Source organism: Mastomys coucha, unplaced genomic scaffold, assembly GCF_008632895.1.
Source record: "Mastomys coucha isolate ucsf_1 unplaced genomic scaffold, UCSF_Mcou_1 pScaffold22, whole genome shotgun sequence".
NCBI classification, from domain to species: Eukaryota; Metazoa; Chordata; class Mammalia; order Rodentia; family Muridae; genus Mastomys; species Mastomys coucha.
In genome coordinates this window covers 159,463,612-159,477,437 of record NW_022196905.1, presented here as the reverse complement: position 1 = coordinate 159,477,437, position 13,826 = coordinate 159,463,612, and the positions used below count along the sequence as shown (strand labels likewise).

Below are 13,826 nucleotides of genomic sequence, written 5' to 3'. Positions count from 1 at the left end.
GTTAATGGGAAAGGTAAAATGGAAAGAGTTAGATTGTTTAGCCTCCTCATCCATCTGTGTTTCTGTAAACTGAGTCTCAAGTTTTGAATGAAGCCACATTCTTAAAGATAGGAAGGGCTTGTTAAAATTGTTGCCTAACAACAGGGCTTTAACGAATTGGGGACTCACTTTGTCTACTTCCACTAGGTTTATGATGGAAAGGACAGCTCCTCGAGGTCACTGGGAGTCTTCACAAGAAGCGAATTGATGGGGCTGGTGCTCAACAGTACCTCCAACCACCTGAGGCTGGAGTTCAACACCAATGGATCGGACACTGCCCAAGGCTTCCAGCTCACCTACACCAGTGAGTAACCCATGGCCAACCATGCATTTTAACTTGGTTGTCTGGTTAGGATACATCTACTACCTTGCCTTACAATGGGTTTATATGATGGATTTCTTTGCTGGCTGTACCATGTGTTCTGTTTTAATTATCTCTGTTGTTGAGCAGGAAGTAACAGAGGCCATAGTTTCATATAGAAGACTTCCCATTTTAATAATAGATCAGTATAGCCTGAAAATGAAACATCTTGTGACATTTAAAGGCATACTGGGTATACAAATACAGATTTTTGTGTAGTGAATATGCTCAACATTTGATGAATATGCATGTGAAAGATTTAGAGAGAATATTTGATATAGTTACCATAATCTTTGAGTATATTTTATATATATATATATATATTATATATATATGTATAAGCACATATACAAATATGTGATAACTGAGCATATTAAAGATTTACAGAGTATATATTATAATATAGTCACAGTGAATATCACAGTGTTGATTATGAAATCTCTTTATGTGAATCCCACTTGAAACTCTCAATGTGAGAACAATTCTTGGGAGCTCTTGCAAAGCCCCTGTGGGTATGCTGACAGGTGAGGCACCTGCTTAATCTTTGAATGACAGATATAAGGTATATATACATATTTGTATATATGTTCTCTTTTGAAATTGGTTTATTATATTTATTTATATGTATGAGTGTGTGCCTATGTGAGTTTATATGCACCATGTGAATGCAGAAACCAGAAGGTGTTAGATTCCCTGGAACCAAAGTTGTAGATGATTCTGAGTCATCTGATGTAGGTTCTGGGAACTGAATGTAAGTCCTTTGTATAAGCAGTGTGCACAAAAACTGCAGAGCCATCTTGATCACACTGTGTGTATGTGCATATGCATATATAATCATATGCATCTACCCATATGTGCATGAACATCAATTATGCAAGTGGGAGTTGTTCCCAGCAGGGACTTAGATACCTGCTGCTTTGGAGCAATAAGAGAATCTGGCCAACTAAGATGATGAGCTTATCTAAGGCAACCCAAATTTTCATTGATCAGATGGTTCGAGGCTTTGTGATATTGACTCTGAGCCCTGGGAATTTTGACATTTTCATATTTTATGATGGAAGCCCATGAGAGCTTCTTAGAAATGATACCTCTGTTCAAATGATAAGCACATGAGGGGACAGTCAGTGAAGGACACACTCCACAGCTGGCATCCTAGGCTAATACAGGTATCTAACAGGAAGACAAACCACTTAGACCCTCCTCTGTAGATGACATCGCAATGGAAGCCTTGAAGAGCTTTGCTGTCATGCTGTCAAAAGAGAAGTTAGTGGCCAATTTTAGGAGAATGCCATTGTTTCCTGTTTGTGACTAATGCTGTTGAAATGAGCCAATATACAGCAAGGTTTATTAACTACTTCACATGTGTAGTAAGTCACGGTGAACATCATAGTGTTGAATTGTGATGACAAATCTCTTTAAGTGAAGCCCACTTAAAAATCTCACTGTGAGAATATTCCTTGGGAGCTCTTGCAAAGCCCCCTTGTGGGTGTGCTTATAGGTGAGGCACCTGAAAGTGGTCTTTTTACCACCCCATTCTTTCCATGCTTGAGTTTGATGGCTTTTGTTTTCTTCTTATGTATCTTAATCTCCACTTGCTAGCTCCTCATCTTGGAGTAACACATGTTTGATTGTGAAAAAAATTTTAGGACAATCTTTCAGTAGTATTCTGAGAGTAAGTACATAAAACCAACATGCCCACACTTGGGTAGGTGGTCCTTTCCTTCTTTTGTCAGTGAACATCTCTTTGGTACCTTTTCTCATCAGCCACATCTCCTGTCATGATTCTTTACTGAAGAGCACGAAACATTCACCAGCGTGGCAACCACTTTTCCCTTGCCTGCCCAGCATATTCCTCCCAGCTGACAAGTCTCTAAGCTTCCGCATCCCAAGGCTGTCCTAAGAAAGGCATGGGCCCTGACTTAGAGTGTGCCATTGCTTTTCCAACACTGGGAACTGATTTATGTTTCCAGTTGTTGTGACTATTTATCTATGGGCATCCATTGATGTGTTCTCATCATTGCGTATGAGGTACCTAGATTCACCCATGTTGGAGCCTCCAGTTCCAGCTGTGAAAGAGGAAATTACAAACCATTTCTAGGCGTTTGATATCACCTCCATTTTTCAAACAGCATTTACGAGATTCCCCAAGGTTCTAAAACCCTGGAGTTGATAGGGCCTACAGAATGTTGGCATGTGTTTGTGGTGACCACCATCATCATTGACAAGTTTTGTGCAATGTGATCTTCCCAGATCACACCTGCCCCCTTAGATAATGGAATTTTAGGTTGATCTTTGGCATTAGCCCAGCTAAGGGCCTTTGGCTTCTCCTACTCCACTGAGAATCCTTCTGAAAGCATCAATCCATTGTTTATGAGCATGCTGCAATTATAGGGCCTGTATTTTATTATATAGGAAATCAGACATTCCATGAAAAGAAGAAAAGGATACAGACAAGACTTGATCTTTGATACTCAGTTTTATCTGGAAAGAGGACTGACCTCTCTCCATTCACCCCAGTTATACTTCCTTGTAACTACCTAAAGAAGCCCAAGCCTGGGGGTAGTGTTTGTACAACTGGTTTAGAACCTGGTCATGCTGTCACATGGAAATGATTATGGTGATATAGTCAGGATGGTGACAATGGCTATATAATCAAAATAGTGTTGATTTCACATTAAGACCCTGGATTTAAACAGTCAGTAATCAGATTTTAGAAATCCCAAACTCACACATTGTAACCCAATACCTGAAACAAATTTCCATCCCTGAAGCAGTGCTCACAGATGATCTTAACTGCCTCTTGCTACCTTTGCATTGCTTGGGGAAACATCAGGATGCAATGATTTTGGATCCATTATTGTACACACATGAGTGGATTTTACTCCTCAAAGAGTGTGATTAGAGTTCTGCATACACAAGGAAGTGCTTAGAAATAGACACAGTATTTGGGTGTCTTTATTAAAAGGCTGTGCAATTTTTTATGTGTTTGAGGCACAGGTCTTGCTAAAACACTATTGTTTCAATAAATTCAAACATTTATCCACATTGTAAAAGTATTTTCTGAAGTTTTACACAAAAAAATGATATGATGCCACCCCAAATCTCAGCTTGTAACACTGAATCCCAAAGCTGCTGGCACACTTACCTGCAAACATTTACTCCACTGAATTTAAAATAGAAAATGTATTCACAGGCTGATATTGATATAAATAAAGGCACTGGCCAGTAAGATAGAAAAAAAGGTCAAGTTTGGGCCAATTTGTAATAGATATGTAAATTAGTCATCTGTTTAGGAATTACTATTTGTAGAGAGAGAACATCTTGTGTATTGTATGGATCCATCACCTGTCAATTTAAAAGCCTATGGCCTATGGCTTGGACAGGAAATAGAAGAGAAACATGGGAGGAGAAAGAATCCTGGGAGAGAATTTGGCAGGGAGATTCATCAGAAAGATGTGACCAGATGGATGCATGATACCTGAACACAGATAACCAGCCATATGGCAGAATGTGGGCTAGAATAAATGGAATATTTTAAATTATATCTAGTCAGAGAAGAGTCAAGCTATATGGTCAAAGTATTTGTAAATGTATTTTGGGTCTGAGTCTTCTCTCTGGAAGCATGTGGATGGAAGGAAGAACCTGAGTGATGCTTTAACAACTATTGCTTAAGGGGTAACCAAAGAAACCAAAGTACCACTTCCAAGTGAACCTACATCAGAAACACTGATTGCTTCAACCCTGAGGTATGCTCTGGACTGACAGATGGCATACTCTCACAATGTTACCATGTCTTACATCTATTTCTCACAGTCTCTTTTAGACCAGGGACAACAGTGCCAGTTCGTGTCCCTCTGCACATTACAGAGATGATCAATCTGCCATGACCTGCACAGCTTTGTCGTTGACCTCACTGGGACAAAGATGGGGTGATGAAACACAGAGACACATAGAAAAGCTGGGACTGGGTAGGTCATGTGCTCTGATGGAGATGCAGAAGCAGCAGCATTGAAACTCAAGATGTTTATTTAATACATCTGAATGGAGGGGGCAGGTTTATTGTAAACAGTTGAAAGAGGAGGCAGGTGCCCATCCAGGAAGAGGAAGTCGCAGGCTGTACTTCCTTTGCACACTGTCAGCATATGCCCATGGATCAGGGAATGGCTTTGCCATTTCCATGGATCTGAGGCACTCAGGTTCTTGGCACAGCTGTGTTCATATCAACAATATTTGTTCACTCCAGACTTCATCTATTTGCTGGAAGGTGGAGCAGAATGATCCTTTCCTCGCATCCATGTTGTCCTCATGCAGACACAGTGATGACACACATAAGAACCAATCCTTTCTAATTACCTTCCCAAAGCCTGGCAGTGTTGTCCAAGAGAGAGAATATTGTCAGTAGTTTTAACTGTGACAAGGAACTACCACAAGCATGAGGTTTGGCTGTGTGATGTACCTGAAGGGATATTCTTGTTTAATGATAGATAAAAACAGTTGGTCACTAGGCACTTACCCTTTCCATACCTACAGTATGTTGTCAGAGAGGAGAACTTGGTTTTAGCATGAACTTGAAGACCTGACTTGGCCTTTTGCAGAGCTGGTTTAGAGGATAGTTATTCTGGCATTAGACATGATACTAACAGTAGGAGAGGTTACTATTCACCAAGAACCTTCACTGCTACTCTCTGTGTGCCTTGACTGTGTTGCTCAGCTTAACATCTCTGTGATAAAACACTGGAGAACAACAGTTGAAGATCAAAGGTGCTTTTGACTTCTGATTTCAGTCCATGCTCAGCTTGCGCAGTTGCTTACAGATCTGTGTGGTGGGCATGTGGTAAAAGAAAGCTTGCTTCATGGTGATGACAGCATAAAGGAAGGGGCATGAGTAAAATATATCCCTCAAGAAGAGACTTCTGTAGCTCCCAGCTAAGTCTTTGCTCCTTGAGTTTCCATTCTTTCACAGTAACGCATTAAACCATGAATTCATGAGTAGATGAATCCAGCCGTGGGTCAGATCCTATACTGTCTACTCACACCCCCAATGCCTGGAATGCTGCTGCATTGTGAACTAAATTTTCAGTATGTCTGCCTTTCTGAATGTTTAAGATCTAAACCATGATAGTATCACTGAAGGAAAAAAAATCTCAGACTCAAAGGGATTTCCATAAAATCCTAGCAAACCCAAGTTTAAATTTTGGTTCTATAATAAACGTTGTAGTTTATGGTCATATATGAGTGTAAAACTGCAGAAAAATACAGGCTTATTCCAGAGGCATGTTTGCTGAGTAGATATGAAAATTTTTAATAAGGGCTGGGGAGATGGCTCAGTAGTTAAGAGCCTGGCTGCTCTTCTAAAGGTCCTGAGTTCAATTCCCAACAACTACATGGTAGCTCATAACCATCTGTAATGAGATCTGATGTCCTCTTCTGGTGTATCTGAAGAAAGTGGAAGTGTATTCACATAGAATAAATAAAACTTTGAAAAGAAAATCTTTAATAATAATATAACAAGTGATAGAAAACAACTTCAATATATTTAGTATGCCTTCTTAAGTTTCTTTCTCTCTCTCTTTCTCTCTTTCTCTCTTTCTCTTTCTTTCCTTCTTTCTCTCTTTCTCTCTTTCCTTCTTTCTGTCATGGAAGATTCTGACTGTATACTCTAAGAAAGAAGGAAAGGGATCCAGGAGTGGTATGTCTGCCTACTGCAGAAATAGGCTCCCCATCTGGCTCTCAGGATCAGCCAGGGCTTTGGGATGCTCTTATTCTCTGACCTTCACATTACCATGAATGCCACTGAGGGCTTTGAGTATATCACAGTAGGTCTGGGCAGTGAGGAACAGCAGTCTTACCTCGTAGCCTTTCTTTGCTACCTTTGACACAAAAAGGACAAGACCCCTAGGTTGGAAGATTCATGGATGCTGTAAAACACATGAAGAATATGAAGGCATATAAAACTCCCAGCCTGTATTTGGCAGTTGTTTGTTCAATAAGTTGTGTTGGGAAGGTTGCCTGGTCACAGTTTGAAGAAATTCAAAGAGAAACGTAGAAAGTGTCTCTGCAACTATTATTTACAACAAGTGAAGATAGTGACCATGGCTGGTGTCCATTCAGTAGAAGAACACATTCATTGATAGGCTCAGAACCCAGTGGGTAGGAGGTAAGGTGATTGACAGGAAGGACCGATTCTCATAGCATAGTTAAAGGATGGGAAAAGTAAGGCCTGACTGTGTACTTGACCATCTGCTATCCTGATTTCACTAAATTCAGATGGAATCGAACTGAACACAGCATTAAGATCTCTGTTACTGGAGAGTAAACAGTACGTCTCCTTCCCAGGGATGGATGGATGTCACCTCAAGCAAAATAAAGTCACAATCATTATGCTCACTTTGGGGCTTAAAATTAAGCCCGAAATGCTGGTGAGATTGCTCAGTTGGGTAAAATGTTTGCCTTGCATAAATAAAGTCCAGGTTTTGAGTCCTGGGACCACAGGAAACTAGACATGATGGCATATGCTTATAATCTTAGTACTATGAAAGTGGAGCATGGAGATCGGAGGTTCAAGGTGATCCTCACCAACATAAAGAAATCAAGGTCAAGCTGGAACATGCAAGACTCTTCCTTAACTCCATCCCCAAAGAGAAATATAGTGAGCCTGAAGTGCCCAGATATAGACACTATGCAATTACTGAGAGCACACCAAAAGGCAGAGAGCAGGAGGGGATTATATATTCTATATTCCAGTCCTTGAGGTCATGGATTGGCATTTAATACTTATAGGATTAACTGGCGGCTCCCCCCTCCCCCATTCATATCCAAATCAGTATCTACTTCTGATAGAGATGCGACCAACCAACCTCTATGACTGTGAATGAGACTCAAGAACGTGACAATGTTCTCCTGTCATAACTGATTACATCTGGAAACTAGATTTCTGAAGTTCTGTATAAGATATCAGTCCTCAAATATAAAGTATAACAACTAACCTCATTAAAAACATAGACAGTTTCCAGACATTTTTGGTACCTATGTGTAAGCATCACTGCTTTCAACTTCAATAGTACATGATATTCAGAGAACAATATCCTTAATTTTTTAGCAATATTTTTCAACTTTTATGTGTATACATATTTAACATGCATGTATATGTGAACATTACATGTGGTCAGCGAACGCCAGAGGAGATCATAAGCTGGTGTCATTTTCCCTCAAACTGAAGTTATAAACAGTTGTGAGCTACCTAATGTAGGTGTTGGGAATCAAACCCAAGTCCCCTGCAAGAACAACCAGTGTTCTTACCTACAAAACCATCTCTCCAGCTCCTTACTTTCTTAGTCATTTATGATGTTTTATACTCTAGGGAATTACATCAGGACAGCTTGCCATGCAGTGAATAGTTCTAAGAAGTGTTTACAATTGTAAAATGTACAATGTATAGAACAGAACAGAGTCAGGGAAACAAGAAAATCAACCTGCACAGGGGTCCATTGAAACAGTTACAGACTTTTATTTAATATTCAGTGGAGATGAAAATTGAGATAAACATAACACATGTCTTACAGTGCTGTCCCTAGACACTATTGTGTCTATGCAGGCTTTATTCAAAAGAGCTTTTGCTCCCAAGTAGCCATTAGTGCAGCTGGGAAAACTGTTGGAAACTGTTCTAAGCATGATTTGTTTTCCCATAGCTGGCTGCTAGGCAATTCTATGAAGATATTTTAAAATAATAGGTAGTTCTTTGGGTGTCAATTTCCTATTGGTGTGAAGCAATTTGCCATAAATAGCCCACACTCATTTGCTCAGGGTGCCTATGAGTCACAGCTTGGTTTGTCCTCAGAGTCTCATGGGCTACAATGAGAGAGGAAGCTTTTGAAGTTCAGTATTGTCCAGGCTATAGGCAGACCACTGGCTCTTGGATCCTTTGTGGTGCACACCCTTGCCTACCATAGCATTTCTCCTTGAAGTTCATAGTAGCATTCCTACTGCCCCCCCAAAGCTTACCCTTGTCAGAGGCTAACCCTTTCTGAAGGGTGTCCCCTGATTGCTACAATCTCCACAGTTAACCCTACTTCACCAACTCATTGTTAGCCCATGTGGTACCTTAATATACCTGCCGTTTGTCTCTCACACTGAACAGAAGGTAGATTTAAGAGTCTACTCACTCTACAGGAATTAGAATGGATTATGTGTGCAGAGGGTAACCATATAGAAGTGGGCCATCAGAATCACTGTAGCATCTGTGCTCACATTCTCTCCTTTAGGATACTTGTCTGTCACAATTCCTCCTCACACAATTCCATAAATTGACAGTATGAATGGGTACATGTATAGTAGAGATTATACTTTTATTTTAAATAATTTTGTAATTTAAGTAAAATTGTTTAATAGATTTAAATAATTTTAAAAGTATTATCTGCCCAATGTCTGTGGCTGTAAAGTCATCTTCCGTGTTATCGTCGATATGGTAATTTGATCTGCACAAACCTCTGAAAGCATTGAGATGGCTGCGACTGTCACTTTTCCAACCTTTCTTCTATATCCTAACTCAAAGGCCTGTTGGGTTGGGATGTGGGTAACGATCCTCAGGCAAGCCCCCTGCAGGTCCAGCTGGCCTCTCAGCATGGCCAGAAATGCTCACAAAGATTCAAAGCAGGCTCTTTCAAGATGGCAGTAAGCAGAAGTGAGTACTACTAACCCTGCTGGAGTCCTGAATTCAATCCCTCAGATCCAAATGGTAGAAGGGTAGAAAAGATTTTGCAAGTTGTCCACTGACCTCCATATATGCCTAGTGGCATATATGCACTCCCTGTTTGTAAATAAGTAAATATAATAAAAATAAGAAAGATATAAAACAAGAGCAATGAATAGACTTGTCATCAGGATTTAGTCTTAGAAATGACTCATCCTACTGCTTACTAATAAAGTGATGTCTAATTTTGGCCCATAGCAATTTTATCTTGTCACCACCTCTCTTTTTACAGAAGACAGCATAACTCAGCAGAGTAGAGTGGCATCCGATCTCATGTGACATACTTGTCACTTGAGAACTATGTAAGAGCAGCTATAATAACACATAGATGAAGCTTTTGTGCAACCAATAAGACTGAGATAGAAATAAGAACCAAAAGAAAGGAACTGACCTGTGCAACATGGTTTTTATCAGTAAGGTACTTGGAAGAATGTCTCAAATGAAGAGGAATTAGTAGCCCAGATGCACACTGATACCAACAACAGGGCGTAAGGTCATGATGTTGGTCTTTGAAGTCAATGAGTGCTCTCATTTTTTGTTTTGTCATTGTTGTTATTGTATATTTTGTATTTTTTTAAATTTTTGCATGTGTATGTGAGTATTGTGTGTATGTGTGTGTGTGTGTTTGTAAATGCACACACCTATGTACATGTGTTCAAGAATGGAGAAGAGGAGGACACCATGTGTTCTGGTCTATCACTATGTTGTGTTCCCCTGAGACATACATTCTGACTGAACTTAAAGCATGCCCACAGCAGTCTCTCTGTCTCTGCCTAGGTATAGCAGGTATTAAAAATGAGAATGGACACATCCAGGTCTCTACATGGGTGCTAGAGGCTTGAACTCAGGTCCTTCCTCACACTTAAACAACAAGCACTCATACCCACTGAGCCATCTTGACAGCCCCAAGCTCTTTCTTCTGTGCTTGCTTATGTCCCGTCTGCTCTATGCTGGAGTCTTCCTGCCATAGAAACTAGGTATTGTTCTATGATGCAGGACCCTGAGAAATAATCTTGCTATATAACGTCTGGGATCAAAGCATCTGGTCCACACCTCAACAGGTATCTACAGCTCTCTGTCTGTTGAGCTTCTGTTCATCTGTATTTACTATTAATATGCTACCAACCTTTATGCTTTCTAGACTCTGTGTGTGTTTGTGTGTGTGTGTGTGTGTGTGTGTGTGTGTGTGTATGTATCTATTGTCATCCAAATGATCGTCTGTTAATAGTCCATTGTGTGTCTCTTTATTGATTATCAAGTAAATCATCTCTGAAAAAGTCATGTGACTGTGCACAAGATCTGTGATACTGTATTTGAGGGAGATACTAGGCCTTACTTGTCCAATAGGAATCACTTTCAAACCATCATGTGGATGATACAAAAGGGCCTATGAAGAGGCAGGTAGATAAAGCAGTGGGAGGAAGGGCTGAGCCTAGGGATGATATCATACCCTGGAGTGGGTTGTGGAAGGTTGTGACACCATACTGACATTGATACTAGCTGCTCAGGACACAGAGAAACTGTTAAGTCAGAGAATCAAGCACAAGGAAAGAAAAACACTTCATCTACCAAAGGGTCATTAGAAAGACTTGGGGGTGTAATAATAACAGGCAATTTCAATATGTATTGAATTAAATGACAGAGCTAACACCACAACATCAAGGGCCTCCTATTAGCCTTACAGTATGGCAGGTTTAACTTCCACCTGAGATAAGGGTAAAACCCAGAGCCTGAGGTCTTCTTGGGTCAGGACTTCCATTTTGCTTAATGGCCACTTTAGAATTGGGCCATTTAAGTATTAGTCAAGTAAAAAGCTGCAGGCCACCCACTTAGAGCACCAGTGGGTTAGATGAAAGACTCCTGCAAGTGAGCTGAGCCCGGGTAGTAATGGAGGTGGTGATGGTAGAGAATAACAGGGATGGTGGGACAGAGAGAGTAGAGGATGAAGCCTGGTGAGGTGGTCCACAATTACACAAATGAGCTCTGTAGAAGTGAAACAAACAGATTAACCTCTAGGCACTTATAAATACCGACATGGTTTTTATTTTTATCTATAATTCACCTTGACATTCCCCAGTACTCAGGTCAATTCCCATAATTAGTTATAGATCTTTGACTATCACTAGTTTGGCCACATTTCATTTGGGGGAAACTATTGAGATAATTGTCCAATGAATTTTCTTTAAAGGAAAATCCAATGACATTAAACTTTGGAGAAGAATAACCTTAATTTTAATGGGCTTCAAAGTGATTTTTTAATACAAAATATTCTGTAATTTGAAAGAGACATTGTGTACTCAGAATATGTTGTTCCATGTAAAAATAATATCATGAGGAGGGTAAGTTTGAATGCCAAGGCTGTGACAATGTGACACACAGCTCCTGTGATTGTGTGCTTGTAACCTTTCCTATCTCTACATGGAATCACATCTGTCTGTCTCCTATAACTCAGAACACCACATTTTTATACCACTTCTGTGAGAGATGCCAACCCATAAAACTATGTGGTGTGTAATCCATTTCTTGACACAAATGACTTCCAGGGGAAATGTTACAATAGCAATTCAAATACAATAGAGACACAGGCTGCTGAAAGGATCTAGAAGGAACTCCAAAATTTATTGTGAAACAGGATGGATATTTTGTAAAGAGGCAAGGCAACTCTATCCTGAAGAATTCAGTTTTATCTATGAGATAAATTCCCATCTGACCCTGCAGTATGTGGCTTGCATGATAATTTCTCATCCCCATAGTACATTTTTAGATATATAGCAGAATAAAAGTTTAAATATTGTAAGATGCCATTAAAAATAATAATGGCCAAATCTGATAACATTCCTAAGAAGATGCTGTTTGTGAATATGGATGTGTTTCATACTGAACTTAAAGTCCACGCTACTTCTCCTGCAAAGTGAGGTTCCAGTGTAGTCAGGACGTAAGTCTTTATACCTCTTAGAGGGAGAAGGAGGAGAGTGTCCTTACTTCATTTGAGGGAAGGAGTGACAGGGATGGTGCCTATCTGATTAACTCAGCATTGAAGGGCAAATTGGAGGTAGAGGTAGACCATACAGCCCATCTTCTGCCTTTTCATTGGATATTTTTTCTCCTCTGCTAACTTCCTAATAACCTACATCATGACAAAGATAAACTAGGAGATTTTACTATACGAGAAAAACATTTCCCAGCGAGGTTGCTAGTTGCTTGACTCTGGGCTAATGTAAAGTTGCCAAGGTCAGTACTTGGGATTCCCTGGTGCTCTGCAAAACCATCTCCATCAAAGAAGTGTTAGCTCAGGGCCAGTCTTTGCATGCAGCCTTTTGTATAATTCCTCAGCTAGGTTGTCTTGGGTTTATGCAGCATTTTGTATAATAATTCCTCAGCTAGTTTTTCTTTGGTTTATGGGTTTTTTTTCCTTATATAAACAATTTCTTCTTTATTTTTCACAACTTGAATTGCTCTTGCTATCAGAACTTTTGTGATGTTACTGGCCACCAGAATTTGGAGGAAGATAAGAGGACCCAGAGAAGGGCACTTAAAGATGTTAATTACAATGACTATTGTCAAAGCTCATGACTTAACGGAGAAAAAAAAAATGAAGGCCAACAGATGATGTCACCAAACGCTATAAAATATCAAGTTTTATAGAGCAGTGATGATAAAGTCCTCCATCACCACCTCTTAATGGTAATAAAAAGCAATAATTACCATCTTTATCTGTCATCAATATATTACACTTGTGCAGGGTCATCTGTGATCAGTCAAATTTTCAGATGCCTAGAGCTCTTGTCAAGAAGGCAGTGGCACTCACTGGCCATGGGATGACAGAGACTGGCTCTTCTTACCGACATTAAGTCATCTGTCACAATGCCTTAAAAAAATAAGTGTCACAGACTACAGAGATGGCTCAGTTGTTTAAGGCTTGTCTCACAACCAAAAAATAAAAATCATGTAATGAATTCAACCCCCCCAAAATTTTTTTTTACTTCACATACTTTGACACAAGGACAGTGATGGCTATTTAAATTGTGACCATATTGCCAATTTTTTATGATTAAATAAACATTTTGGTGGCATCAATCTGCAAACAACACCTTCAGATAGAATCCAATATGAGGTTGGTGGGCTGAGAGAACATGAAACAGACATCAAAAGACTGAGAAGTATGGAGCTTGAAGCTGGCCAAGAATCTAGAGTTGGAGAACAAATGCTGACCAACAGTAAGTGCCAAGAATGACACTTGCCCCCTCAGACCGTGTCTCAGAGAACAGGTATGGAAGGAGGATGTGTACATGGGTATCGGGAGACTAGCTTCGGTGTGACCAACTGCTTGACCTGCCACATGCCAATACCCATTTTCCTTCTAAAAGTAAACAATTACTCTTGGACCTTTTAGTCTTGAAATTCAAAGAAATTGAAAAGAAAACATCAAAGAGTATGTCAGTGCTTAAAGAGATTTAGTATTTGTTACGATGTCAAGAGTGTTACCCTCCTGCCTCTCCTGAGGCTGTGTCACAAAGCCCATAGGTGTAGAGTGTAAAAGAAAGAGCAGTTGACTTAAGGCCCACATTCTTAGCCCTGATTAGTGTCTCTTCACGTGAAAAACAGAGAGGAGAAAGTTTTTTAAGTAAGTCTATCTCTCACACCTCATCAAAGGGATGTCTTTTTGCAATAGATGAA

General features: G+C 39.9%; 1 protein-coding gene across 6 annotated transcripts in view; it reads left to right on the top strand.

The window, feature by feature from the left end:
* Positions 1-13,826, top strand: part of Csmd1 (CUB and Sushi multiple domains 1) — a 1,620,113-nt gene that overhangs the window by 1,341,949 nt on the left and 264,338 nt on the right. For all 6 annotated transcript variants that reach the window (XM_031339198.1, XM_031339200.1, XM_031339199.1 and 3 more), the window contains one exon: positions 187-343. In XM_031339198.1, the coding sequence (XP_031195058.1) occupies positions 187-343 (157 nt within the window). The remainder of the gene's footprint in view (positions 1-186; positions 344-13,826) is intronic.